Source organism: Heptranchias perlo, chromosome 4 (genome assembly GCF_035084215.1).
Source record: "Heptranchias perlo isolate sHepPer1 chromosome 4, sHepPer1.hap1, whole genome shotgun sequence".
In the NCBI taxonomy this organism is placed as follows: domain Eukaryota; kingdom Metazoa; phylum Chordata; class Chondrichthyes; order Hexanchiformes; family Hexanchidae; genus Heptranchias; species Heptranchias perlo.
In genome coordinates, this window is record NC_090328.1 from 65,921,838 (window position 1) to 65,949,047 (window position 27,210).

General features: G+C 40.9%; 1 protein-coding gene and 1 long non-coding RNA gene across 6 annotated transcripts in view; one reads left to right on the forward strand and one right to left on the reverse strand.

Moving 5' to 3' along the window:
* Positions 1 to 786: 786 nt before the first annotated feature.
* LOC137320982 (uncharacterized) lies at positions 787 to 13,860 on the reverse strand. The gene is made up of 2 exons (XR_010962689.1): positions 13,100 to 13,860; positions 787 to 5,885 (listed from the first exon to the last, which is right to left on the reverse strand). It is a non-coding gene; the product is annotated as an uncharacterized lncRNA (long non-coding RNA).
* LOC137320981 (zinc finger protein 608-like) overlaps positions 10,588 to 27,210 on the forward strand; it is an 82,696-nt gene continuing 66,073 nt past the window's right edge. For 2 of the 5 annotated variants that reach the window (XM_067983050.1, XM_067983049.1), the window contains exon 1: positions 12,488 to 13,978. In XM_067983050.1, coding sequence (XP_067839151.1) covers positions 13,037 to 13,978 — 942 coding nt within the window. In that variant the 5' untranslated portion in view covers positions 12,488 to 13,036. Of the gene's footprint in view, positions 10,884 to 11,545; positions 11,644 to 12,487; positions 13,979 to 27,210 lie in introns of those variants that run through there. The other 3 variants (XM_067983048.1, XM_067983047.1, XM_067983046.1) reach the window with 3 other exon arrangements.

Sequence of the window (27,210 nt, forward strand, 5' to 3'; positions counted from 1 at the left end):
ACTGCTGGAGAGACTGTAATCCATGCCTTTATCACTTTGAGGCTTGACTTCTTCAATGTTCTTGTGGTTGGCCTTTGCACTTCCACTCAAAGTCCTTAACTTCCACCACCAGATTCTTGCCAGACTGCACTAACTCCAGGTACCCTTTTGAATCGGTTTCGCAATAATTGACCTTTTATTCACATTCCTCTGCAGCTTTGTCCTACCTGACGTCTTGGGATGTTTTACTACATTAAAGGCGCTATATAAATGCAAGTTGTTGTTGGTGGTGTTGTTGACCACTGTTGACCACTAGGTCCCAGCTTGCACCCTTTATTGCTGTGATGCTGGTCTACTCCTTATTCCCCATCTGTTGTGCTCCAACTTCAGTTTGTGCATTTTGGAACGCTCTTCCAAAATCCCTCCACCCTATCTATCCCCTCCCTCCCTACTTTCAAAAGCCTTCTTAAAACATTTCACCCACTTTGTCAGCCCAGTCCCTAATTCCTTTCCACCTGTTCCCTCCTACTCGTGCATATATTCTTCTCTGTTCGGTGAAGCACTTTGAGACATCTTTCTAATGTATGTAACAATATACACATGCAAATTATTGTTGGCCAACCTGTGAATTTGGAGTAAACCTCAATCCTTTGTTGTTGTCAGAACTGAAGTAGCCATTCTTCAACTTTATTCAAATTAGGATTGATATATACCGGTTGATTCAAATCCCAATTCACACTCTCATCATACTCCAATAAATTCAATAAGCAGTGTAATGAAAAAACAGAGGATAGGTGAAAAAAAAGCAACTGAATAATTAATTTTATTAAGACACAACAGTATAATGCACCTATCATTTACATTGCCACTTTGTATTGTACAGGTTGGATAGTATGCTTCAGGGCAGGAGAAGTGATATTCAAATACTGTTCACACCAGTCAACATCAAAATAATGCTTCTATTTATCTGCTAATACTGGTGCAGTACTAGCTCCTTGCTCTGGGTCCACATAAGTGGATCTTGCTAGATTGCTATAGTTCCATTGGCTACTTACACTGATATTGGGAGGTGAGGTGGGTGAGGGTCACTATTTCTCCACATATTTTAGAGAATGTTACAATCAGGTGTTGATGGTAGTGATTGTTGGAGGTCAATCAACTCAGCCCTAGGACATGGCTGCAGGAGTTCCTCAGAGCAGTGTCCTAGGCCCAACCATCTTAAGCTACTTCATCAAAGACCTTCCGTCCATCATAAGGTCAGAAGTGGGGATGATCGCTGATGATTACACAGTGTTCAGTTCCATTTGCAACCCCATAGATAATGAAGCAGTCCGTGCCCGCATGCAGCAAGACCTGGACAACATCCAGGCTTGGGCTGATAAGTGGCAAGTAACATTCGCGCCAGACAAGTGCCAGGCAATGATGATCTCCAATAAAAGAGTCTAACTACCTCCCCTTGACATTCAATGGCATTACCATCGCTGAATCCCCCACCATCAACATCCTGGGGGTCAACATTAACCAGATACTTAACTGGACCAGCCACATAAATACTGTGGCTACAAGAACAGGTCAGAGGCTGGGTATTCTGAGGTGAGTGACTTATTTCCTGACTCCCCAAAGCCTTTCCACCATCTACAAGGCACAAGTCAGGAGTGTGATGGAATACTCTCCACTTGCCTGGATGAGTGCAGATCCAACAACACTCAAGAAGCTTGACACTATCCAGGACAAAGCAGCCCGCTTGATTGGCACTCCATCCACCACCCTAAACATTCACTCCCTTCACCACCGGTGCATCGTGGCTGCAGTGTGAACCATCTACAAGATGTACTGCAGCAACTCACCAAAGCTTCTTCAACAGCACCTCCCAAATCCACGATCTCTACTACCTGGAAGGACAAGGGTAGCAGACGCATGGGAACATCACCACCTGCACGTTCCCCTCCAAGTCACACACCATCCTGACTTGGAAAGATATCGCCGTTCTTCCATCGTCACTAGGTCAAAATCCTGGAACTCCCTACCTACTGTGGGAGAACCTTCACCACACGGACTGCAGCAGTTCAAGAAGGCAGCTCACCAACACCTTCTCAAGGGCAATTAGGGATGGGCAATAAATGCTGGCCTTGCCAGCGACGCCCACATCCCATGAATGAATAAAAAAAAAGGACCTCTAGTGTTCTGCAGTTCCACAGCCATTTGGCACATAGTTCAGATTTTTTCCACTGTCAGATTTTCCTTCCCCCATCCAGTTGGTTGTAATTGCATTTGAACCAATAACTGGTTTATCAAATACTTGGTGTTCTAATTCTAAATGTTGTCAAGTGACACCAATCTTCTTATCCACACTGATGTGCAGCAGTTTGATCCACATACATTTCACGCCTGGTACAATTCACCTGTGCATGTCGTATGCAGGGTGAAAAATGAATGGGGATTATCAAACTCCATAGATTGCAGCTTCCCAACTGGATTTTCAGAAACTCTGAGTCCAGTTTAGCAAGTATAATATGCAAGGTGTGAAATGCATGGTGATTAAAGAGCTGCAACTAAATCTGAATTAGAAGATTGGTGTCAGGCGACACCGTTTGGTGTTGGTTACTACTGCTTTGGTCAGAAATGACATCCTATGTGACTGTGACTGTGATAAACTATCTATCCCCATCCTTCTCAACCTGTCTCCAGCCTTTGACATGGTTGACCACACCATCCTCCTCCAACTGCCTCTCCTTCATCATCCAGCTGGGTGGGTCTGCGGTCTCCTGGTTCCATTCTTATCTATCCAGTCATAGTCAGAGAATCACCTGCAATGGCTTCTCTTCCTGCTCCTGCACTATTACCTCTGGAGTCCTCCGAGGATCTATCTTTGGCCCCCTCCTATTTCTCATCTACATGCTGCCCTTCGGCGACGTCATCTGAAAACACTTCGGCAGGTTCCATATGTACGCTGACGACACCCAGCTCTACCTCACCACCACCTCCTTCGACCCCTCCACTGTCTCTGATTTGTCACATTGCTTGTCCGACATCCAGTACTGGATTATCAAAAATTTTCTCCAACTAAACATTGTCCTTGGTCCCAGCCACAAACTCCATTCCCTAGCTACTGACTCCATCCCTCTCCCTGGCCACTGTCTGAGGCTGAACCAGACAATTCGCAACCTTGGCATCCTATTTGACCCAGAGATGAACTTCCGACCACATATCCACTCTATCACCAAGACCACCTACTTCTACCTTCGTAACATCACCCGTCTCCGCCCTTCCTTAGCTCATCTGCTGCTGAAACCCTCATCCATGCCTTTGTTACCTCTAGACTTGACTATTATAATGCTCTCCTGGCCGGCCTCCCATCTTCCACTCTCCATAAACTTGAACTCATCGAAAACTCTGCTGCCTGTATCACAATTCGCATCAAGTCCCATTCTCCCATCACCCCAGTACTCGCTGACCTACATAGGCTCCCAGTCCAGAAACGCCTCTATTTTAAAATTCTCTTCCTGTTTTCAAATCACTCCGTGGCCCCGCTCCTCCCTATCTCTGTAACCTTCTCCAGCCCTACAACCCTCCGAGATCTCTGCGCTCCTCCAATTCTTGCCTCTTGCACACCCCTGATTTTAATCACTCCACCATTGGCGGCTACACCTTCAGCTGTCTAGGCCCTAAGCTCTGGAATTCCCTTCCTAAATCGTTCTGCCTCTCTACCTCTCTCTCCTCCTTTAAGACTATCCTTAAAACTTACCTCTTTGACCAAGCTTTTGGTCACCTGTCCTAATATCTCCTTATGTGACTCAGTGTCAAATTTTGTTTGGTAATGCTCCTGTGAAGCGCCTTGGGACATTTTACCACGTTAAAGGCACTATTTAAATGCAAGTTATTGTTGTTGCTTAACATTACAACTATCTCACCTGCAAGGTAAAAAGTAAAGTAAGACAGCTAGGTGTTAAAATTCAATAAGTGAAGATTTAATAACTAAGTAATGCAAATAATTTGATCATTTTCTCTAGTTCAACACTAGCAAGATAGAAGTAATCATGTTTGGCTCCTTAGGCATTGATTCCGTTCCTCCTTCTTGACTGCTTCTGGGACTGAACCTGATGGTGCACAACCTTGATGTCTTGTTTGACCATAAGCAGAGCTTAAAACACCAAATCTAGCCTGTCATCAAGACTTTAGATTTACACCTGCAAAATATCATCTGCCTTCATCTCCATTGCAAGCCCTCCTCCACTGAAGCACTCATCCATGCCTTCATCATTTCAAGGCTTGATTTTCTTTTCTGGCTTCCCAAATTCTACAGTACTTAATCTCCAATTCATCCAGAACACTGCTGCCTACATTCTATCCGGTAGTAAATCCTGCTCACCAACCCCATCTAGGCATCCTCTCTCCCCAGTCCCCTACTCCTGTTCCTATGTATATTGTCTTTAAGATCCCTGTCTTTAATTTCAAATCCCACAACAGTCTTGCTCCAATCTACCTTTGCAATCCTCTTCATCCCTATGCTCTATTATGCATCCTCTGCTATTCTGATTTTTGTCTACAGTATGTCCTGCCCTTCCTGCACTGTCGGTGCCAGTGTCTTCAGGCACCATCCCCCTGTACTCTGGAACTTTCTTCCTAAACCTTCCCCCTTCAAAAGCCTCCTCAAAGTCTATCTCTTCAACCATATCTTCTGTTACCTCCCCTAATTCCTCTCCCATTTCCTGCTTAGTGTCCCCTGATCTCCTGTTAATTGAAAGGTACTACATCAGTACAAGTTGTTGTTCATCCTGTAGCTTTACAAGTGCATGGAGTATAAATGGTTTAATGGGTTAGCTTGATGTCTTGCCATCTCTGCAACCTATATTTAAATCCAGCTCAGATTGGTGAAATAAAAATCTGTCTGCCAGAACAGAGTTTGGTCACTCTCAGCTTAATTTCTAATGGGTACAGCCCTACAATACAAATTGGTCACAATTCAGGACAAATTGACATTAAAATGCCAATCTCACCCAGAGAAATCATAAAAGGTGATTGGTGTAGGAAATTGAGAAATTCACATGGGTAAAGCAGAGGATGCTTATCTATGATTGGGTCAAGGCGTTATCGGGACAGAGTAAAATGAGCTTTATTCTGCATTTGATTGCATTAGAGTGCAACTGGATATGTTGAATGCTGACACTGGGAAGTAAAAACCAGAGATGGAAAGTATAGGCAAGGCAAAAATATCTGGTTTATTGCACCATGTGGTGTTTCAGAGTTCAGACAGCACTTGTGGGGCACTATGCATTTACAGCCTAGGGAAGAGGCATGGGATTCAAATAGCATTTGCACTGGTTTGCTTCAAATCAAACTGCTTCAGAGCCTATAAAAGTAGCTTTGGGATGTGAACATTCTTCTTCACAACTGAAATTTTAGTAAGCCTATTGACACTTTTTCCAGTATCCATTGTAATCCAAGAAAAATATGAATGTAAAATAAAATATTCATTTTTAACTGAATTTTAAAAATGCATTAATGATTAAAATACAACAGAAAATGTGTCAAAGACCAAGATGACAAAAATCTCAAAGGAAATTATGTTTTCCTTCATATTTTCTAAATGATTACACTATTCTAGAATGACACATTTAAAACTGGTGTGAAAAGCAGTAATACATAAAAAAAGACAGGTTATATTTTTATTTACAGGTGCAATAAAAGTATTTTCGGTAACATCAGTCAACAGCAGTTTATGAGAACTGAACAGATTTTTTGTTTCAGTTACATTCAACTAAGTGACAAATCGGGCAAGGATTTAACTGTTTCCCATGGTGCGCTCCGTGAGCATCGCTGGGGACACCAGATTACCGAGTCACCCCTCTGGTGCACGAATCTGGTTGTTGAACTCGGTCCAGTGCATTAACTTGGTAGTTCAACCACTGTAGTAAGAAAAGGACAGATGTTCAATACAGTATTTGAGTATGAATCAGAAAAAAAATAACATTTGGGCCTGAAGCCATTTTATGTTGGCTTGGACACTTTGATTCATAGGCTAAAACCCCAGAGCAACTTTGCTGGTACAATGAATTCAACCTCAAAGGAGGGGGCGGGGAGCCAGGATCACAGCGTTTGTTTCTGGCAGGTGTTGTGGAGCCCACTCAAACCTAGAAGACAGGCAAATAGGAGCCGATAATGTGGTGCATTATAGGGGAGATTAGAAACAAAATTCTTTACACAGAGGGTGGTTAGAATGTGCAATTGTCTGTCCCGAACCATTAAAACAGTATTCATAAAATAAGGGAATTAGATAGCTGCATGCAAACGAAAATAATATTAAAGGGTATAAGGAGTGAGCAAGAGAATTGAGATTAGACTAGGTGACTCATATGGAGTAAAATACCGGTGTGGGTTTAATGGATAGAATGGCATGTTTTTGTACTATAACATTCTATGATTCTATTACTAAATAATATTATTGCAATATAGTTTTACATCATATTTCATATATATGTGTAGCTGCTACAGAAGAAAAACGTTTGAGAATGTGGCACATAAATTATCCTGTGAAGACATAAATGAAAGGGCAAATAAGAAACTGCTATCCTTCAAGAATCAATATCATTAAGAATGAGCTATGTTCGCTTGTGTGCAGACAGTTAAACAAACCAAAAAATCGCGGTCATATCTTTCTGGTACTTTGTTGCATAAAACCTTATTATTTTAAAAGCTACGTGTATAGACGTAATATTTGAAAGTTATTGTAATGAGTGATAGGCAAATATCATATTGGACCTATTGGTCTACGTAAGCTGCATCTATTTTTATTTTGGGTGAGGAGAAAACTAAATTGTGCTGATAAGAATGTTTTACAAATTCTGTTTTATTGTTTTATTTTGTATTACAAAGCAGGTCAATAAAAGGGATTTGTGTCTAATTAAACTGTGAGCCGAAGTCTTTCCCTCACATCGTTATTGTCTGTGTTTATAACCTGATAGAAAAAAAACCTGATTTACTACGAATGATAACGTGCCACATCAGCACGATCTCCCTTGACCAGCTCTTTATTTTAATAAATCAATAGCGATATACACCATAGATTGCAATTCATTGGCTAGACAAATAATAAACTTTAATTTTTGTAATTTTAAAAGAGTGAAACCATCCGGCATTCCCTCTTGAAAGGGTTTTGTTTTAGCAAGATACCTATATGAATCAGTACAAATAGGGATGATTCATTGACAGTAAACTGCAATGGCCCAGTGTTAAACATATTTTTGAATGTGGTTTTCCGGACGCCAGTGAGGTTATTGTGAGAGCTTTGCTGCTCCCCATCCCCCACTCGGTCGCCTTTTGTAGCAGAAACACTCAGTGGGAGGACGAGGAAATGATCGCTGCTTAATGCAGTGCCACGGGCTCAAAATAAAACACGCTCAACATGTCCAAACAGAAACATTGTTATCAACCACACACACACACACACACAACGAAAAGAAGCTATTGCGAAACAGCGACTACGACCTCTGCAGAATGTGTTTATAGTACAATGGGAGTGAAGTATGAAGGTTGCACTTCAGCTAAACACGGGCTGGGGTTCGGCTGCAGACACTGAGGGCGATCGCTGCGAATGCGAGATCGTATTTTAGTGCAAGTCCACCCTCAACACATCCTGCCCCCAAAGTTATATATATTTATATATAGAGAGAGGGGGAGCATTGATTGTTGTGCATTCGGATTGCGCGGGTCCTTCTTGCATGTTCTGCACTCGAGCAAACCGTTTGCTCTGCAAATATTGTCTCTGATGTGTTATCTAACAAATCGGGTGGAGGAGGGAGCACGAAGGCCAAGGGCAAATAGCGAAGAGGTAAAACACACAAACTGTCGTCACAGAAATACAGTTCACATGCCGCATATGCACACACACCAGACAGATTACATACTGCAGAGATACACACAACACAAAGACAACACACAACATACAGACACGCTACACACATCAAACACACACACCACATAACATGGCTCAGCTGATTAAACCTGTGAGTAGTCGAAGCATACAAACCAGAATAATTCCAGATTTGATTCCCAGCTGCGCTGGGTTAGTGGATTTCAACCAGATTGGCTTTTGGGCCCCTGAAGAATAGGCACTTAGGCGAACTACTGAAAGGCGACATGCACCCATGGATGTGTCGCCAGCAAGGAGTCCGTGCTTTCAGGAGAGGGGGAGGGGAAGGGGGAAAATTGGCAGAAAAAAAGTGAAAAAAACACATAGAAATCTGGGGAACTGATTCACATGCATCGATACATACACAAAAGACACACGTACAAACGCGTATGCACCATGGAGATGCAAACGCATCCAAGTCACATTGTAAAGAGACAAACCTGCATAAACCATACAAGTCATCCACCACGCAGAGAAACACCAGATACATATACTCCATTCAGATCATACACCACACAGAGACAGACACGCACCAAGACACCAATGTACACAAACATAAATAAAAATCCATACACATAACAGGCACAGATATGATAAACGATGCATGCACAAAAATAAACATCACAACTCATACATCATTCAGAGGCATAACAGGCACACAGTCATCTCTATATATATATAGACAAGAGACACGTGCAGTGACATCCACAAATGTAAACAGACACACTCGCCATACATAGATGGACACAAACATTATAAATATTGGCACACAAAATAGAAATAGAGATATAAATGAGATATAAAGAGACGCAGACAACTTTATTTTAAGGAGCGCTACAAATTGTTTCTAACACCTTTTCTTGGCACTGCTGAATATCTAACTCACCTGGCCTGAGGTAATGAAACAAGAAGGCCCGTGTATCTTAAACATGATAATACTTTTAACCTCTTTTTAATTCAATGTCACTTCTCTCCAAGGGACACAGATCAAGGATGGTTTTCCCCTGTACGTTTCTATTTGGGGTTTTCCAACTATTGAGCAATTAAAATAAATCGGAAGCAGTAAAAATTCTTACATTTTTAATTTAGGGACATAACAATATGGAGGGAAATCATTCCATTAAAAAAGTAGAGAATGTTTACAGCTGTCATGCATTCAAAATGTTTTGGATAAATAAATCATGTGTTTAGTTATGTACAAGGAATGGTGATTCCTTTTCCGATTATAATGTTCAACGTTCAGGAGTATAATAATCTTCGGTAAAATTGTGTGAGGTATTGTTTTGGTTGAGGGGTGACAACAAAAGACTTGTTAATGTAAATATTGTCTGCAATCTGAATTTTCTGGATGAATAGGAAAGTAATTCAAAATGTTCTGGATGAAGGACAGATTGCTTTAACTTTAAATAGGCGTGGCATAAATGATCTGGATGGAGGATACATTTTACTGTAAATCCAAATCCCATGACCTAAATGTTCTGGATGAAGAGTGAAGTAAATCTAAATATGTGCGCTCTATAGTAAAGTGTTCTGGATGATGAAGAAAGTAATTGTAACCATTTGTTTTATGTACTGGGTGCTTGGTGTACTGGGTACTATGAGCTAAATATTTGGAGCTGGTTCAGCAGGGTGCTTGGTTCAGACTCTGCTGGCTGGTGAGGGCTGTGACGTGAGAAGGGTGAAAGTAGCTGGTTTTGTTGGCTAAACGCTCTACTGCTGGAAGCTCAGCTCCTCACATATACAGGGACTGACTTGACTCTTGTGCTGGAAGCTCAGCTCCTCACATATACAGGGACTGACTTGACTCTTGTGCTGGAAGCTCAGCTCCTCACATATACAGGGACTGACTTGACTGTTGTGCTGGAAGCTCAGCTCCTCACATATACAGGGACTGACTTGACTGTTGTGCTGGAAGCTCAGCTCCTCACATATACAGGGACTGACTTGACTGTTGTGCTGGAAGCTCAGCTCCTCACATATACAGGGACTGACTTGACTCTTGTGCTGGAAGCTCAGCTCCTCACATATACAGGGACTGACTTGACTGTTGTGCTGGAAGCTCAGCTCCTCACATATACAGGGACTGACTTGACTCTTGTGCTGGAAGCTCAGCTCCTCACATATACAGGGACTGACTTGACTCTTGTGCTGGAAGCTCAGCTCCTCACATATACAGGGACTGACTTGACTCTTGTGCTGGAAGCTCAGCTCCTCACATATACAGGGACTGACTTGACTCTTGTGCTGGAAGCTCAGCTCCTCACATATACAGGGACTGACTTGACTCTTGTGCTGGAAGCTCAGCTCCTCACATATACAGGGACTGACTTGACTCTTGTGCTGGAAGCTCAGCTCCTCACATATACAGGGACTGACTTGACTCTTGTGCTGGAAGCTCAGCTCCTCACATATACAGGGACTGACTTGACTGTTGTGCTGGAAGCTCAGCTCCTCACATATACAGGGACTGACTTGACTCTTGTGCTGGAAGCTCAGCTCCTCACATATAGACGGACTGGCTCTCCGCAGATGGGAAAACGCGCAGCCAATGGTTGTGCTGAGTTTCATAAAAGCTGCACTGTGAGTGGCTGCGGGGCGAATGGCTGTGAAACAAAGGAGCGGAGCCGGGTCTGGAGCAGAGAGAGAGAGAGAGAGACCGTGCAATCTGCACCCAGCAAATCACCGACACACAGACACTGTGAGAACAAGCCAATCCACCCAGAAACACACACCGACAGGCTGAGAGAGCGACCGTGCAATCTGCACCCAGCAAAACACACTGATAGACACAGTAAGAACAAGCCACTGCACCCAGCAAAACACACCGACAGAGTGAGAGAGACAGTGCAATCTGCACCCAGCAAAACACACCGACACACAGGCAGTGGGGTAAAGGACGGGCAATCATACTAGTGCGAGATTTGCTTTAAAACAAAACAAAAAAATGCATTTTATATCACGCGAAGACCAGGGCAAAACCGAGCTAGTACTGATCGTAAGTATATTGTACAATAATCTAAGTGTAATAACAAAGTTTTATCAATCACACCAGAGATCGCATTATGTCTTTTGGCAAGAGAAGTGAGCGGTTTTCTAAGTCCCTTTTAAATTTTAAAGCCTCTCCCGATGTTGGATAAAATCGGGCTATAATTGAATATTGTTGATTTAAAAGTTATATCCGGTGCTGTTTCCTTATTTTTTTTTACTTCCACGATCTTTAAAAGAGGAAACAAATACAAAATGCTTCTATTTTGGCTATTAATCCCTAGTGACGCTTATCGTGCTAACTTGAGCTTGTAAATAGCTACAAGTTTTGCTGAAGTTGACTTTAATAAGCAGTTACGACTGTCGATCACGAATGCTTCCTCCTCCCTTGCTTTTATTGCCGATATGAAAAGAACATGCAGCGTTTTCTAAAGATTTTGTTTAATCTGACCCAGTCGATAACAGCCCCCCTAAGACACCCCCCCCCCCCCCCATTCAAAATTGCAGACCTCACGTTTTTTCCTTTTTTTCTAAGGCAAGATCAGTTTTCTGATACGCTTGTCACCGATTTTTGTTCTCACGTCAAGCTACAGGGAATCTTGGATTCACGTGATTGAAGCTCGAACTGTAACAAAATAGCTGCTTTTAGATGGTTGGTTGTTGCAACCTCCCCCTTCAAATCCATCAACAATTCATTACAGCTTTTAGCTCTAAACGCCAGCTAATTAAACTGTGTAGCTCCTAATCCGAGTACAAGATGACAGAAAATGGTAAGCAGACAATCGTCAACGTTTGCAACAAACCGGTCCTGGTTGTATAAGATATCTTTTTTTTTATTCCTTCCCCCCCTTTTTTTTCCCTCCTGTCCTTGTTTTGTTGTATTTGAAACTCTCGATTATGAAATTACCACATGATTGACTGGCGTCGTTTCCCCGCTTAATTTGTGTGTTTGACACTGTTTTGAGAGGCGATGGTGCCACGTCCGGACAAAATGTGTAATCCAGTCCAGGTTTCTGCTATTTTTTTCCCCTTCACTAATTTATCCCTGGGTTAGCACATTCTGTCTTGTTTCAACCGGACGCCTGTAGTTTTTTTTCTTTCTGTTTTTTTTCGCTCTTTATGGCATCATTATTTACGGATCATGATGTTTCCAAAAGTGTGCGGTTACGGCGGAATGTGAAGTTTGAAAACTTTATATATGATTTTATTTTTGGATCCGTGTACAGTTCTTTGAATTAAATATATATTCCCATTTTTTTTTGTTGTTGATGGTCGGGACGCGTGTGTGGACTTTAAATATTTTTTCGTTTGCTGGGAAAAGGGAAAGAATCCGATCTGTGTGCCAGGAGAAAGAGGAGGAGGGGGATATGAGTGAAACATTTACTTGGCGATGAGGTTTAGAATGTTTCTTCCATTTCGCATTACATTTATATCAGCACAAGTTGTGCAGGATGTATGATGTATGGAGAAGTGTTGCAGATTTTTTTTTGGGGGGTGGGGGGGGGGTCGTAATGCGGGGAAGAGGTGTTTAAATGAATGATTTAAAGGTAAGAGTTACAGCTACCCATGATGCATGCTTTTCAGACTTTGAATGGTTACACTGATCTTTGTCAAACAACCTCATTTGCGGTCACTGAGGCCACCTTGGTGCAGAGCTCATGGAGCGCGAACGAGTGGTGATTCATTTCCAGCAATCTTTAAACGCGTCTCTTTTTGCACTATGATAACTTTTTCATATGTTAATGTTTCGCAAAGAAAATTTCAAGTCCGAGTTTTTTTGTTGTTGTCTATCATTTGGGTCGGTGTGAAATTACAAAGGTCAACAATGAAAAGGGCGACTCTAAAGACCTATTTTTAAAACCATGTAATCGGATTTATTTTTTTAATACTGGAAAGTTCAAATCAGACCTACATGCAAAAAGGGAAAAAAAAGAAGAAAAATGTTGGTCTTACCCAACAACCGATTTATTAGTTTTATCTTTTTACAGGAAGTAATTTATTCGTATGCGTGGATCGTGTGACTCGAAAATAAGGGCTATATATATATAAAATATAAAATAAACATATGAGAGGGGTGAAACACGTGGCGGAGAAACGAATGTCCTCCCAGATCCAAAGCAGTGAAGTTCATCCAATTTTTATCCAAAAGATCACATCTTCAGGATGTCAGTGAACAGTTCCATTGCTACTACTAAAGGTGTTGATTCAAACGCGGTTGATACTTACGACAGTGGTGATGACTGGGAAATTGGAGTGGGCAATCTGATCATCGATTTGGACGCCGATTTGGAGAAAGACAGGCAGAAATTGGAAATGAATAATTCGAGCAACACCACCAGTAATAACACCATTGCAACCAGCACCACCAAGGACTGCGGGGGTTTGGCTCCAAGTGGTGCTAATGTAGCAGCAGCAGCAGCCCTTTCTGATAGCCTCAAATTCACCTCCTCTTCCGTCCAGCCTCCCCAAGGTAATTCCCACAAGGAGACTGGCAAATCCAAAGTGAAAAGAAGCAAAACTTCCAAGGATGCTAATAAATCTCTCTCCTCTGCATCACTGTATGGGATTCCTGAAATTAGCAGTGCTGGCAAGAGGCAGGAAGTTCAAGGGCGCCCTGGAGAGGTTTCTGGCATGAATTCAGCCCTGGGTCAAACAGTTAGCAGCAGCAGCAGCAACAACAACAACAGTAGTTGCAATAATAATAATATTAATAATAATAACACGATTGGTAATTGCACTAAAAACAAAGACGAGAAACCGGGCAAGAGCTCGGGTAGGGGAGGCTCAAAGCGGGATAAAGAGACTGGCAGAGCTCGCAAGGATTGTAATAAGCACGATGTGGGGGTGCACCCAGGCCAGCCCCCGATGTCGATGCCGGGCAGTTGCCCCGTGACAGCCGCCGCTCATCTCTTTAATTTCGGCCCCAAAGGCGGCAGCTGCTCCTTCCACTGCGGCGGAGGCGCCGGGGAGCACTCGTCCCGCATTCAGGACATTAAAAGTACCCTGGAGTCAGGAATATTGAGCAACCCTATTGTGGTTAAGAAAGAGGATGAAGAGCATGACGAGGAGAGCGCCCGACCCATCAAGAAATTGAAAACTGAAAAGGTAACTCGTTTTGGTTTTGTTTTTTTTAAAATAAAAAATGTTTATTTCACGTATACTTGTGATTAAGTATTGGGATGAATAATGGAAAAGGGATTATATAAATGCGTTGCTTTGAGTGCCTTTTGCATATCAGGAAAATGTTTTTTTTGCATTAATTTGAACACACCTCAGTTATGATCTGGAGTTGACGACGGTAATAAAAGGGTCTGTGATCGTATTTCTTAACTGTTGACAACTGTCACTAACAACGCGAATTATAATCATTAATTTGTGCAATAATATATAAGATATGGCTTTAGACTGCTCGGATAAGAGAGAAAACTCAACAGTTTTGCTTATTTTAGTCAAATAACAAGCTGGTGTTATGATCATACACACAAACAATGGAATAAAAACCCGCAGCTGGAGAGAAATGAGGTTATTGTAATCACTACTGTTTGCCTAAAGGGTGGGGGAGGTGCTTTGTAATCAAATACGACACTAAACGCCTTCATAAAAGCTGCACTAGCCTTGCCTTTTAGGAATGCAGAGATGGTCGATATGGTGCCTGGTATTTTATTAACATCAGTACGGGCAGGATGATCTCTATTTTGTAGATCCAATGTGAAAGGGAAGTTTGCCCTTGCCTTCCATTGTTAGTGTGCAACCAGGCTTCTGGTATGTTGGTAATTATCCAAAGACTATGGAGTTTCTCAGGAGGCTCTGACCCATTGTTTGTTGGATAATTATGGGGGTCAGAGGAATTGTGCCATGTTAAGAAGTTTGCCGATTATTGTGGGTGCTAGTTTATGAAAAAACAATGTCCTCACCATTCCTAAAAATATCCTACAAGTTCATTGTTTCTAATGAGAATCACAGAATGTTTAGATCAATGCTCAGACATTTACTTAAGTGTTTAAAACTGCTTTGTGTTGACGTGCACAGTGAAGTTTTTATGCTCTACATCGTTTTAGGTGAAGAAAACTTGAATAAAATTAGTCCTTACAGAGTAATTACTTCCTTTTATTATAGTTTGCCGAGCACCTTGTGATCACACTTTTCAACCTTTCCCTTCCCTTTCTACTCAATAAATTGATTCCCTGGGTTGGAAGTGGTCAGTCGCCTTGGAGAGGATTTTGTTCCAGTGCATAATAGAATAAAGTGAATTCCCAGCTTGTTGAGGTGGTGACCTTTGCATTTCTGCTGATACTATTGTTGGAAACTTTAGACAGCAGCAAGATTGGTTGGCTTGGAAGACGGTATTTTATTTGATTAATTTTATTGCCGGGGAAACAGTTTCAAGGAGACATTGAGATGTTAATAAAGATTTAAACAGTAAGGTGCAGAGGCTAATGTTCCATAGTCTATTAGTCATGAGAAGGGTATCTAAACAGATTTGGAATGAAGAGGAGATTGGCAAACTGTTTGACATGCTTGACAACTCCCCAATCAAATCGTTTTACCTTGGTCTCGAGCAGACTGCAAATTGGGAGCCGTTTTAATCTACTTTAAATATCAAGATAACTTGCCTTAATCTGTTCTTCACAATGGCTGTGGTTAAAGTTTCAAGACCATTTGATTGGATTCACTGGCTGTGCGGAATGCAGAAAGCATTGCTCCCTGAACCCCGAGCTTTTTTAATCTTTCAGCCAAATGTTCAGATTCAACAGTTTTGTTTAGCAGGCAATCTGTACATTTTCAAATCCTAGAGGCAGGTGTCATGGCAACAGAGATTAGAGTGGTGTGGTTTCACTACTATTTCTTCCTTATTTATACCTCAAATAGTCTCCTGGGGAAACTGTTTTAGTGCGTCCATTCTTGAAAACAATCAAGATTGTGTATGTACAAAAACAGTGCCTGCTGATATTCAGTCAGTGAGTCATACAGAAAAATGTCCAGTATCATACTGCTGCTTGCTTGTCTTGATTCTTCCCAGATATAATTGACAAGTAGACTCTATTCATTCTAGCACAGCCTGTTTTCCTGTGGACTGTGCCAGAGATCATTCAGATTTAAACCTTCAGCATACACAGTATATGGCTTGAAGGAAATGAAATGGTACCTGATATGGAACCCATGGTATTAATGTATATACTTGTGTCTTGTACTTGTTATTTATTTGAAAGGTGAAGGCACTTTTTGTTAAACCACGCCGTAACAAGCTGTGAAATATTTATATAGTTGTCTGGTTTAAATGAGGTCGAAGATAAATGTGTCCAACTGTACTTTTGAGTAGTAGCTTGCTAAAGGTACAAGGTAAATCCTCAAGAGTTGTAGTCATTGTTTAATCTCTGCAGGTCTATTCTTGGCCTGTTTATTCTGTTCGTTTGCTGCAGTTAGTCATGTAAAACATGATAAATTGGAGCCTATTAAAACTAATTATTTCTGTGACTCTGTTTCTGCCTGCCTTTTATACAGAAAACCACAAGTATGTTGTAAAACCTGCCACTCCCTACACGTATGGCTCAAGTAAAAAGCAGCCTATAATTTGAGTTGTTTGTGCTATTTCTATGTAGCCCATTTTTGTGGTTTAGCTGTTACTAACATGTCTGACTTAAGTAGGCTTGGCAAGACCAATAACCACTCCTAGGAGTTTGCAAAATCCTTCCAATATAGGATTACCTAATAAAGACTTGTCAGCACCCAGTCCTTCACCAGTATCAAATAAGATTTTACAATTTCATTTATCCAGTCTATGGAATAGAATTATGCATTTGATTGGCTCGAAGTAGGACATTAATGATGTGATCAATCACGAACTGGATTAATTGATTTAATTGACAAAGTACAGTACTGGAATATAGAGCACAGCTGGAAAGCCAATCCAGTGTTTTACACTCCACGCTATGGTTTCTAACTGGGAATGAGAGTTGATTGTAGAAAACATGCTGCTAGTGCAGGCTTGAGAGTCCTCATAAGGCCTGTTAATATCTCAGGGAGGAATTTGTCACCTTTTGAAAGTGATGCAGTGATACATTTCACAGCTGAGAATTGCGTCCACAAATGACTTGATGTACCATTAATGCTAGCAACTATTTTCTGTCGCATTAGACCAATAAATAGAAAGGAACGGAACTGAAAATAAGTTGCCGCCAGAAACACATTTTCTACTGGATCTTTTGTGATTGTTTTTGTTCCTGCAATAGCAACTCTGGTCTCACAGATCTTGGGAGGTCTTTGTTTTTGTTCCTGCTGATTAGTTGAATGGAAACATGCATATACCTTCCTGTTCTTTGTATGATGCTCTTACTTATCTGTTACAGTCTGTAGCAAAGGACTGTAAATGGTAAGCAGTCATTAAGAAGAAAACAAAGGGCAGATTTGTTTGAATGTGAGCAGTTTAAAAAGCTGACTCAAAACTCTGGAAGAAGAGATTTGGCTGGTGAATGGTACCACAAACTAGCACGAGTCCCTGTAGAACAAAAAACTCTTCAGTCTACTTAATGCTTTGTAACTTTGAATAGTGTGACCAGTGCTCTTTCAGAGTGGGTGAATGAGCTGGTGCCCTTTGACTGCTGAGAACTTTCTGGACAAGCCTTTATTAGATAGTGACCTCCCAAGATCTGTGAGACCAGAATTGCTATTGAATTTTTCTTGCTAATGAGCTGGAATTCTAATTTCATTTGCAAGACTGTATCCTTCTAAAATTCTTTTTAAAAATTATATTAAGGGACATAACTTCAAAAGAATATCAACCTAGAACAAGTTATTATCAAACTTTATTGTAAAAGTCTATTTTACGAGTTTAATATTTGTGCCTTAATATTTATTTCCCTACATTACAACAGTGACTATACTTCAAAAGTACTTCATTGGCTGTGAAGCACTTTGGTATCTCCTGAGGTCATGAAAGGTGCTATACAAATGCAAGTTCTTTCATTAATCAAAATTGTAGCTGCAAGCTATTAGTGATAAACTTAAGAGGACAGTTAGGAGAAAGCATATCACATGAGTCTCCTGGGAGAGGGACTACATGTGTGTTCTTTAAATGCTATAAACTTTCTGAAGTATTAGAATAGATCCATCCAAGTTCTATGAATATGGAATCTGAAATATGCCTGTGGCCTTGAAAAAGGAGTTCCTTGAATAAAGCTGAAATGAGAAAAGGGAGGATTAATCTGAAAGCTATCCAGCACTTAGCAGATTGCTTTGATGTGTGTGTGTTCTGAATGGGCCTGCTCACTGATTTCTAGGTACCAAAGTACACATGACTGCAATTAAAGATACAGAAGCCGTGTAGCTTCTTGCAGAGGGTTGTTGATGGAGATGTTGCACAGCACAAACCTATTTTCCCAGTGATAAACCTTAATTTATATAAGCAATATCTGAAGTGCTGTTGAGTCATTGTGAAAGTTATTCTCGGATTTGTAAAAATATAGGACCAGGAATAGGCCATTCAGCCCCTCGAGCCTGTTCCACCATTCATTTACGTCATGGCAGTACCTCAACTTCATAACTCCATTTCCATTTACTCGCCTTTATTCCACATCCCTTGATACCCTTACCAACAAAAATCCTATCGATATTTGTTTTGAAAATTTCAATTAATCAAAAAAACCGACTAAAATTAAATCCAAAACAAAAAGCAACAAAACTGCAGATGCTGGAAATCTTAACCAAAAACAGAAAAATGCTGGCAACACTTATCATCTGTGGAGAGAATGGACAAATGAATGTTTTAGGTTTGGACCATCATCAGAATGCTGTTTTCTCCAGTGATGCTGACTGATTTGCTGAGAGTTAACTGCATTTTCTATTCCTGTTTAAATTTAAATTCTATTGACTGTTAAAGTGTGTAAGGTGGGTGCTTTATGTAGTTACCTAAATCATATAAAATAATCAACACCCATTAGAAGAAACTTCCTTCTGGTTTGTGTGTCACAAATAGTTCTTCAATTCAGTGTCTCCCCACCCCTTCCCCCAAAGAAATTAGTTTTTTGGCTGCAGACTCTGAGCAATGGATAGCAATCACTGTTCTTTGTTCGAGGTCTTTTTATTGAGGCTAATGACTGGTCTTGTGCCGCTCCGAGATAAATGACATTATCTCTGAGTGGGCTGACAGGAAACAGACATGTTAATAGTGAAGCTGCAGGGAGGATCTTCCCCGTTCCTTGCAAAAGAAAAGGCAGGACCTCTAGTTGTGATCATTAACGCATAATGCATTCCTGCTTTTCCCATGTGGGTCAAGATAATTAGAAGCATAATGGTGTGTTTTCATATGGATGTCAAACCACAGCAATGACATTCTTAATTCCATTTTATCGTAGATCATTTTAGGAAAGATTAGTAAGCCACATTTTCCTGTGGTAGGCTATGCCACTTTGAAAGAGAGACTGCAGGTCAGTTAGTCATCCACACCCATGCGTGTTTTTCAAAAAGCAAAAGTAATTCAGTTAAGGAATTTCAGATGACACCCACTCTCAATACAATGACTATAACCTACTGCCATTAGAAATATTAGATCTGGGAAGATTTGGAGTTTTCTGTTTCTAAAAAAAAAGTTTTTGTTTAATGGTTTTCACTAGCAACTAACATTTATGGACTTATTTGTATAAACAATAGGGAATGATTAGGTTTCAAATTTGTTCTTTTTCCATATTGTGTATGTTTTCATTATCAGTGGATTCTGTGACTTGTAAATAGCAGAAGATGAGAGTTGACCCTGATGGAAGAAATTGCAGAATTTTAGTTGAACACAGGATCATGGAAGTGAGATGAGAAATCCATCTGTGTAATCAAACCTTGCAGCCAGCTAAGCATAAAGCTCGTCCTTGAGCTTAGATAAACCCTGTCAAACATGAGCTCTCCAATCCCTATAGAAAGCCAAAGGCTGAGCATATCTGTCTGCATAGAGCTCGACTCCATAAGCAAAATAAAACATGTCAAGTTTTCAAGTACAATGATAGTAATCTATTAAAATGTCAACCCAACTGTTCACTATCATTTAACTGTATTAAGTTAACATAATACATGATTTACGGTATTTCAGTTTGTCAAATGGACAAGTTCTGTGTTTCCCAAAAACATGACGGAATTGCTTGCGGTCTTTAGAAATGCATGCTGTGGTAGGTTGTACATTTTCTTTCTGTTTTTTTTAAATCAGCCTTTCCACACTGAGACTTTGTGTGGGAAATGAAACACTAGAATGAAGAACTGTGCGTGTGTGCTTTTGACCAGTTGAAACGCACAAATCCTATTTTTAAAGGAAACTCAATTTAAGCATTGTGAAAAATGTGCCCAAAAAGCATATTCAGCAGGTTAAATAGATGCTTGAACCAGCATTTTAATTCAGCAACTTGGAACATTAACTGGGGCGAGATCTTCAAATTGGATAACCTTTGTTAGTGAAGAACAGAAGATCAGGCCAAGCGATAATTTGCCACTAAAGGGTATTAAAGGAGAAAGACAGCAGTAATACCAAAGGCTGCTTTGTGTCTGTGATGGTTTTTAGTACAGTGTGTCTGTTGCTTTTTTTCCCCTTTAATCCAAACTAAATGGTCTTGGCAAGTTGAACAAAGCCTTTGCATTTGAATGAAGGGTTGTAAAACTATTCAGACATTAATGCATGGATTAAACGTGGATTGGCTGACAATAGGGCTGTTTGTATCAGTTTTTGAGAGCTGAAAGCAAATTCATGAGGGGAGGGGTGATGCATTTCTCTGGGGTCACATGTCAGGATTGCTGTTTCATTTGTAGGTTTAGCGGGAGATGTGAATTGTATCTGTTTTAGGTTTTGACTAAATTGTTCAATTCTTCTGGCACTGGACAATTTTTAAATGCCGATTTAGAAATGGAACTTTTATGTTCACTGTGCAAAAGCTATTATAAAGCTAATAAAATGTATAAAGAAACTATAAGTTAGTCGCTGGAAAACAGAAGATACAGAATACACTCTATAGATAGGTATTTATTTTGCCATTTTTATAGTGTGCAAATTAAAATGAGCTCTGATGCCTTTTAACAGTTTCTTTAATTTGCTTTGTTCAGTAAGGAATGGGATGCTTAGTGGCCCTGGTAACTGTACAGTTTGAGACTATACTACCTGCCCCCCCCCCTCCCCTGTCTTCCTCCTGCCATTTCAATGTCTGTTTAATCTGTGTTCATTTGAGTGAATGCTGGACTTCGTTACATATAAAAGTATGGTTAAAAAATTGGTGTTTGTTTGTATTTAACTCCCAAAAAGTAGTTAATGTAAAAGAACAGGTCTAGATTTCTACCAATGTATTCCCACAATGGCTTATTTTTTATTAAAAACACTAGAAGCAATTAAGCCTTTTTAAGTGAAACAACCTTTTTGGTTTAGGATAAGTTGATTTTGAACAAAAATTGTATACTGTGAGCAAGATGCTGCAAAATCCCTTTCTTGTCTGTGCATTGTGGCGTAAAGGATGTGTTTCCTCAAAGAGAACAGGTTTATCTTGTAAACATCTTGATAGCTGTATTTTTTCTAATCTGAGTCCTCTAATTGAAGCAGATGGGCTTGCACTGGTTTAGCTTTATCAAGGGGTGTATTTCATTTTTTTCCAACCTTCTCCTGAAGCTTTCACATATGGCGCATTTAGCGCTGAATATTGACTAAGTGGATTTGCATTGACAGGTGAAGCATTTCATCAAATCCTTATTTAGGCCTCTGCTTTCAGTGTAAAGGCAGGAGGAGGCAGGGGGTGGGGGGAAGTTATGCACCACAGATGCAGTAGTTAAGTCTCTGCGTGTTGTACTGTATATTTCTTTAATTGTGGTAATTATTGCTTGTTACTGCCCAGATGCAACACCCAAACCCGACGGGACATCTCATTTAAATCCGCAGCCTTCCAGTAGTATTTCCCAGTAGTACATCAGAATCCAAGCCCTTTTGGAATCTGTTTTCTCATTCTTTCACTGCGTTTCTAAAGAGATCATCCTGCTCTTTGTGCGCATTTTGCATCCTGCTGTTTGGCTAGTTGTGTGAATTTACATTTGCTGTCGAAATCCTAAACCAACCTTTCCCATGATGCTGTAGCAGATGCCAGACACTGGAGTATAAAGCAAGCAGCTGTTTCCATTACACCATCGCTATATTATCCTACACAATCTGTTTCCTCTGCAAGAACCCTCCTTGCTGACATTAGCATTCTCTCCTGGCTCTCCCTGTCTTTGTATCTTGGGAAATGCCAGTGTATTTTTAATCCTGACGGCAACTCTTATTAGATTGATAGTCTTGATACATTCATTTTAAATAAACAAATCTGGCCTCCCCCCCGACTTTGTGTGTAGATTTCTTCTTTGTGCTATACTCGTTGCCTTTGGACAATCTTTCCTTTGTAAGCCAATGCTTTATAAAGGCCCATCCCTCTCTTCCATTTTTATCTTCACACCCTTGATCTTTCAGTATCCAATCATCTGTTTCAAAATAATATATTACTAATGCACAAAGGGAGATGTTCTACTTCCCAATGAATAAAGTAACTGTAGACCATTATTTCACAAGAATAGTTGCAAAGACAGCGAAAGCCAGGAGAGAATTCTTGTGCTAGCAAGGAAGGCCTTTATAGAGGAAATTAATTGTTTAGGATAATATTCTGGTGTATTCAGAAGGCCTGTATGCAGTTTTGTTTCAAAAAACACAGTTGTGCAAAGTGAGTAAATGCAGTAACAGAAATAATTGGTATCTTGTATTTCAGACTATTATGAAATAATGATGTTCAAATACTTGATTGATTGGGAAACTGGGACAGCTATTTGAGATTAATACTGTTGGACAAAATTTGGTGCAATTATTATTTTTGTTTGCTATTTGAAAATCAGCAGATGAATATATGTGGCAGAGTTCTAAGTTTTTTCCTAACAAAAATGTCCCCACCCCTTCTCCCTGCAACATTTCTGCTCCATTCCAAATTATATAGAATTTAAACTTCAAAGAACAGAATCCAAAACATTTCATCAACTCTTGTCAAAAATTGAATGCGCAGTTGGTGTGTACAATGCAATATTGACTTTGGAAGTTCGTGTACGGATTAATGTAGCAATTATACAGTTTCAGTAGTAAAATGTTAGTTGTATTTAAAAGTCAGGGGAGCCCTGTTTTAATAAAATTAAAGACTAGTGATGTTCCAAAGATGAGATTGTGTTTTTAAAATTGGACATTGGATAGTAAAAGATCACTTGGTTTTATCAGAAGATAAATGGACAACATTCCATTTTACTAAAAATATCGAAAGCAAAAGAAACCAAGTTATTATTAGTCTGTAATGGGAGAAGTCGTATGTGATTAGTGTAACATTTTTAATTCCAATCCCAGGGCATTTAAATTGCCTCTGGCTCTTTAAAGCTGTCACTTTTTTGTTTCCCAATGCCATCTCCTTTACTGTCATTGGCTTTGCTGTTTACAGCTCCTGCAGAAAGTATTCATAAAACATGAGTAGTGCAAACATTCAAAGGTCCAGGGCAGCATAATGCACAATGTATCACGGGAAGTGTTGCCTCAGATGGTGTTTAAGGGAAAAAGCATCGAGAGTAATCAAGTTTGGAGCTATTGTAGCTTGCCCCAAGAAATGTGATGCTCAAGATAACCACAATATTGCAGTTTATTTTTCTTTCTGGAGATAGTGCTCACAGCAATAAGAGATTGACCATCATGGTGCAGTGCGCTGTGTACTAGTTTAGGGAGGGAATTCCAGAGTGTAGGGCCTAAGCAGCTGAAGGCATGGCCCCCAGTAGTTGGGGATGCAAATTTTGGGGGAAGTTGCGCTGAAAGAGGTTACAGAGATAGGGAGGGGCAAGGCAATAGAGAGATTGAAACACAAGGAAGAGAATTTTTAAATTTGAGGGATTGAGGGAGCCAGTGTAGGTCAGCAAGGACAGTGTTTAGGGTGAGTAGGACTTAGATACAGGCAGTAGAGTTTTGGATTAGCTGAAGTTTATAGAGGGTGGAGAATGAGAGGCTGGCCAAGAGAATAGTTGAGTCTGGAGGTGACATTGACATGGCTACAGGTTTCAGTGCAGATGGGCTGAGGTAGGGGCAGAGGCATGCAATGTTATGGAGGTGGAAGTAAGCGGTCTTTGTGATGGAGACGATATGGGTTGGAAGCATGGCTCAAGATCAAATAGGATGCCAAACTTGCGAACAGCCTGGTTCAGCGTAAGACAGTGGCCCGGGAGGGGCTTGGAGTCATTGGCGAGGGTACGGAGTTTGTGGCAGGGGCCAAAGATAATGGATTTGGTTTTGCCATTGTTTAGCTGATTGAAATTGTGACACATCCATGACTGGATTTCGAATGAGTAGTCTAGCAGCAAAGAGGCATTGGAGCAGCTGAGAGAGGTAGTGGTGAAGTAAAGCTGGCTGTCATTAACGTACATGTGGAAGCTGATCCCATGTCTGCAGAAGATATCATCAAGGGTCAGCATGTAGGTGAAAGTGGGGTGGAGGGGGGGCAATGATGGATTCTTGGCGGACTCCCCAGGTGTTGGCAGTCCAAGATAAACTTGTAATTTTGAAGTTCAAAATAATTAAGACTGGATGCTTACCAAAAAGTTGTGCTAAAAATATTATGCCAGTATTTTATACATATGCATATATTTAAAGCTTAACATTCTCTTTAAAGTACGCACTAATACCAGGTTGTTACAGATTGAACTGTAAAACCTTACATAGTAGTTAACTGATAGTCTCGAACATTTGTGCTGATAATCATATACAGATATTTAGAAAGCTGGATCCCTCGGAACTTTATTCCTTCTGTCTATCTCTCTTGAGTTGATGTTTCTCAGAGGAATGGGAGTTTTGGTCAAAAAGATGGTCTGAGGGCAAAGGGTTAAGTAATCAACACAATTGCGGTCATTACCTTGTCAGCTTGATTCTGATGATGCTGTTCTTGTCACATTGTAGTCATATGAAGCTGAAATGCGCTTATTGCCTTTTTAACCACATTAAATAATAATAGAGGCTGTGAGCTTGCAGTTGGCTGGAAGCCAACAGAAGGAAAATAAATGAATGGTTTAATTGTAGAGCAAATCATTTGTTTATAGAGAGATGGTCCAATTTGTTAGCCAAATGTTGGTTGGTTGGAATGGGGGAGGGGGGGAGCAGGAGAAAGAATTTAGATGTTGTTGGGCCGGAAATGAAATGGCAGTTTCTTATTTTTGTTAAGCTGCCGCTTGTCCGTGCCTCTTCTCCCCACCCCCAGTCAAAACAGGAGTCAAAATGCATTCTTAATGGGGGAAAGGCAATTCACTGCTGAGCACAGTAAGTGCCTTCAGGAGAACAAAGGGCGGGGGATGGGCAATGTCAGAGTACCTTCGCAGGCTGACAGAAACCTGACAAGGCAAGCTGCTCCCAGCTATTGGGCACCAGTTGTTGGAAGGGTAGGTTTACCATCACTGTGGACAGAGGGGAGGGGGAGAAGAGAGAGAGAGAGAAACGGTTCAGTAAATCAAAGTAAATAAATACTTTTTTCGACCCTGTCCTCATGAGTTGTGATTTGAACTTTGAGTGCAAAAAATCACACTATGTGCTGTAAATCTGCCATAGTTTCAGCATCCTAATTAATTAGTGGCCCGTGTTAATGGGTAGCTAGGAGCTGAAGCGATTAGTTTGCCGCTGCTTGACATTTTGTGAATTGCTATTGGACCAGGCTGTGGTGTATTCTGTGTGATCATTTTGTTTTGTCAGGTGGACAGTTGCTCAGATTGCTGATGATATATGAGGTCACTAGAAATGAACTGTAAATTCTGAAAATATATAGGTGCGCATCAAAAACTTAATTTTACAGTCACGTTGACTACTTTGGCCTTATATCTATGTATTTCCTTTTTATTTACTGATTTGGGGGGGGGAAGGGAATTCAAAGGCTCAACTGCAGTAATGCATTTCCTGCTAGGCATTGCTAACATCATTTCTTGCTGTAAGTTTTCTTCTGCGTTGTAGCGCCTGTGCAGCTTTGCATTTTGTAATTGGTTCCACTTAGCATACACCACCATAAATCAGTGGCTTAATTACCATATGCAAGCGTTAATTTGTATTGCGAATCACTGCTGAGCATTTTGCAATAGTCAAACTACCGCTGTACTGCTCTCTCTGTTGTTTTTGTGGTTAATTGGAATGAAATTGTATTTTTTTCCAGAGGAAAAGCCTCATTTTTGTTGCACTGTACTGTTGTTTATGCTGCAAATAAATGTGTCTATTCAAGCTGGATTGTACAATTTAAATGCTACATGTGTAAACAATACTTCTTTTGACATGCCCTTCAGTATTGTGTAGATTTTTTTGTGGGTTTACTAGTGCTGTTTTATGTTTTCACCAAGATCGTTGTCAGTTCAGCAGAAATGACACCAAATTAAGCTGTGCAGATGATACTTGATTGTGAGACCTGTTTCTACCATTAAGTTAGAAAGGAGGGGGTGAATGTGGCATGGAGCCCTGCATTTTGCATTTAGAAACAGAAGCTTGTCCATCATACTCTTCTTGCCGACTACTTATTAAAACACCTGGGCCCAGAAATTCCTGGAGCCAGAGGTGGCAGAAAGCCTGATTTCCGTCTGGGAGAGGGCCAGGAATATGGGGTGGAACCAGGCTATCATGGGATTCTTCCTCATTTGACATGGCTCTTTAAATTCTAGTGAGGGGGAGCATAGGCGGATCGTCCACCTGCCCACAATGTGTTAAGGAAGAATGATTGGGAATTCTCAAGATTTTTACACCCTTGGTATGCCGTAGCTGTGAGCTGGTGTAAGTTCCTTTGAGGCCTTTTAAAAAGGCCCCAAGCCTTTGCTAGAAACATAGAAACATAGAAAACAGGAGCAGAAGAAGGCCATTCGGCCCTTCGAGCCTGCTCCGCCACTCAGTATGATCATGGCTGATCCTCTATCTCAATGCCATATTCCTGCTCTCTCCCCATGCCCCTTGATGCCTTTTGCGTCTAGAAATCTATCTAGCTCCCTCTTAAATATATTCAGTGACATGGCCTCCACAGCCTTCTGTGGTAGAGAATTCCACAGGTTCACCACCCTCTGAGTGAAGAAATTTCTCCTCATCGCAGTCCTAAACATCCTACCCTGCAGCCTGAGACTGTGACCCCTCGTTCTGGACCCCCTAGCCAGGGGAAACATCCTCCCTGCATCCAGTCTGTCTAGCCCTGTCAGAATAAGAGCAAAGAGGTTTTTTTCATTCGGCCCAGAAGTGTCTGGGGGGGCATCTCGTGCAGAGTGGCTGTGGGCCACCCCACCTTCTGGCAGGAGGATCAGGGCAGGCACTGCTGAAGCCCCCTTGCAGTTGCAAG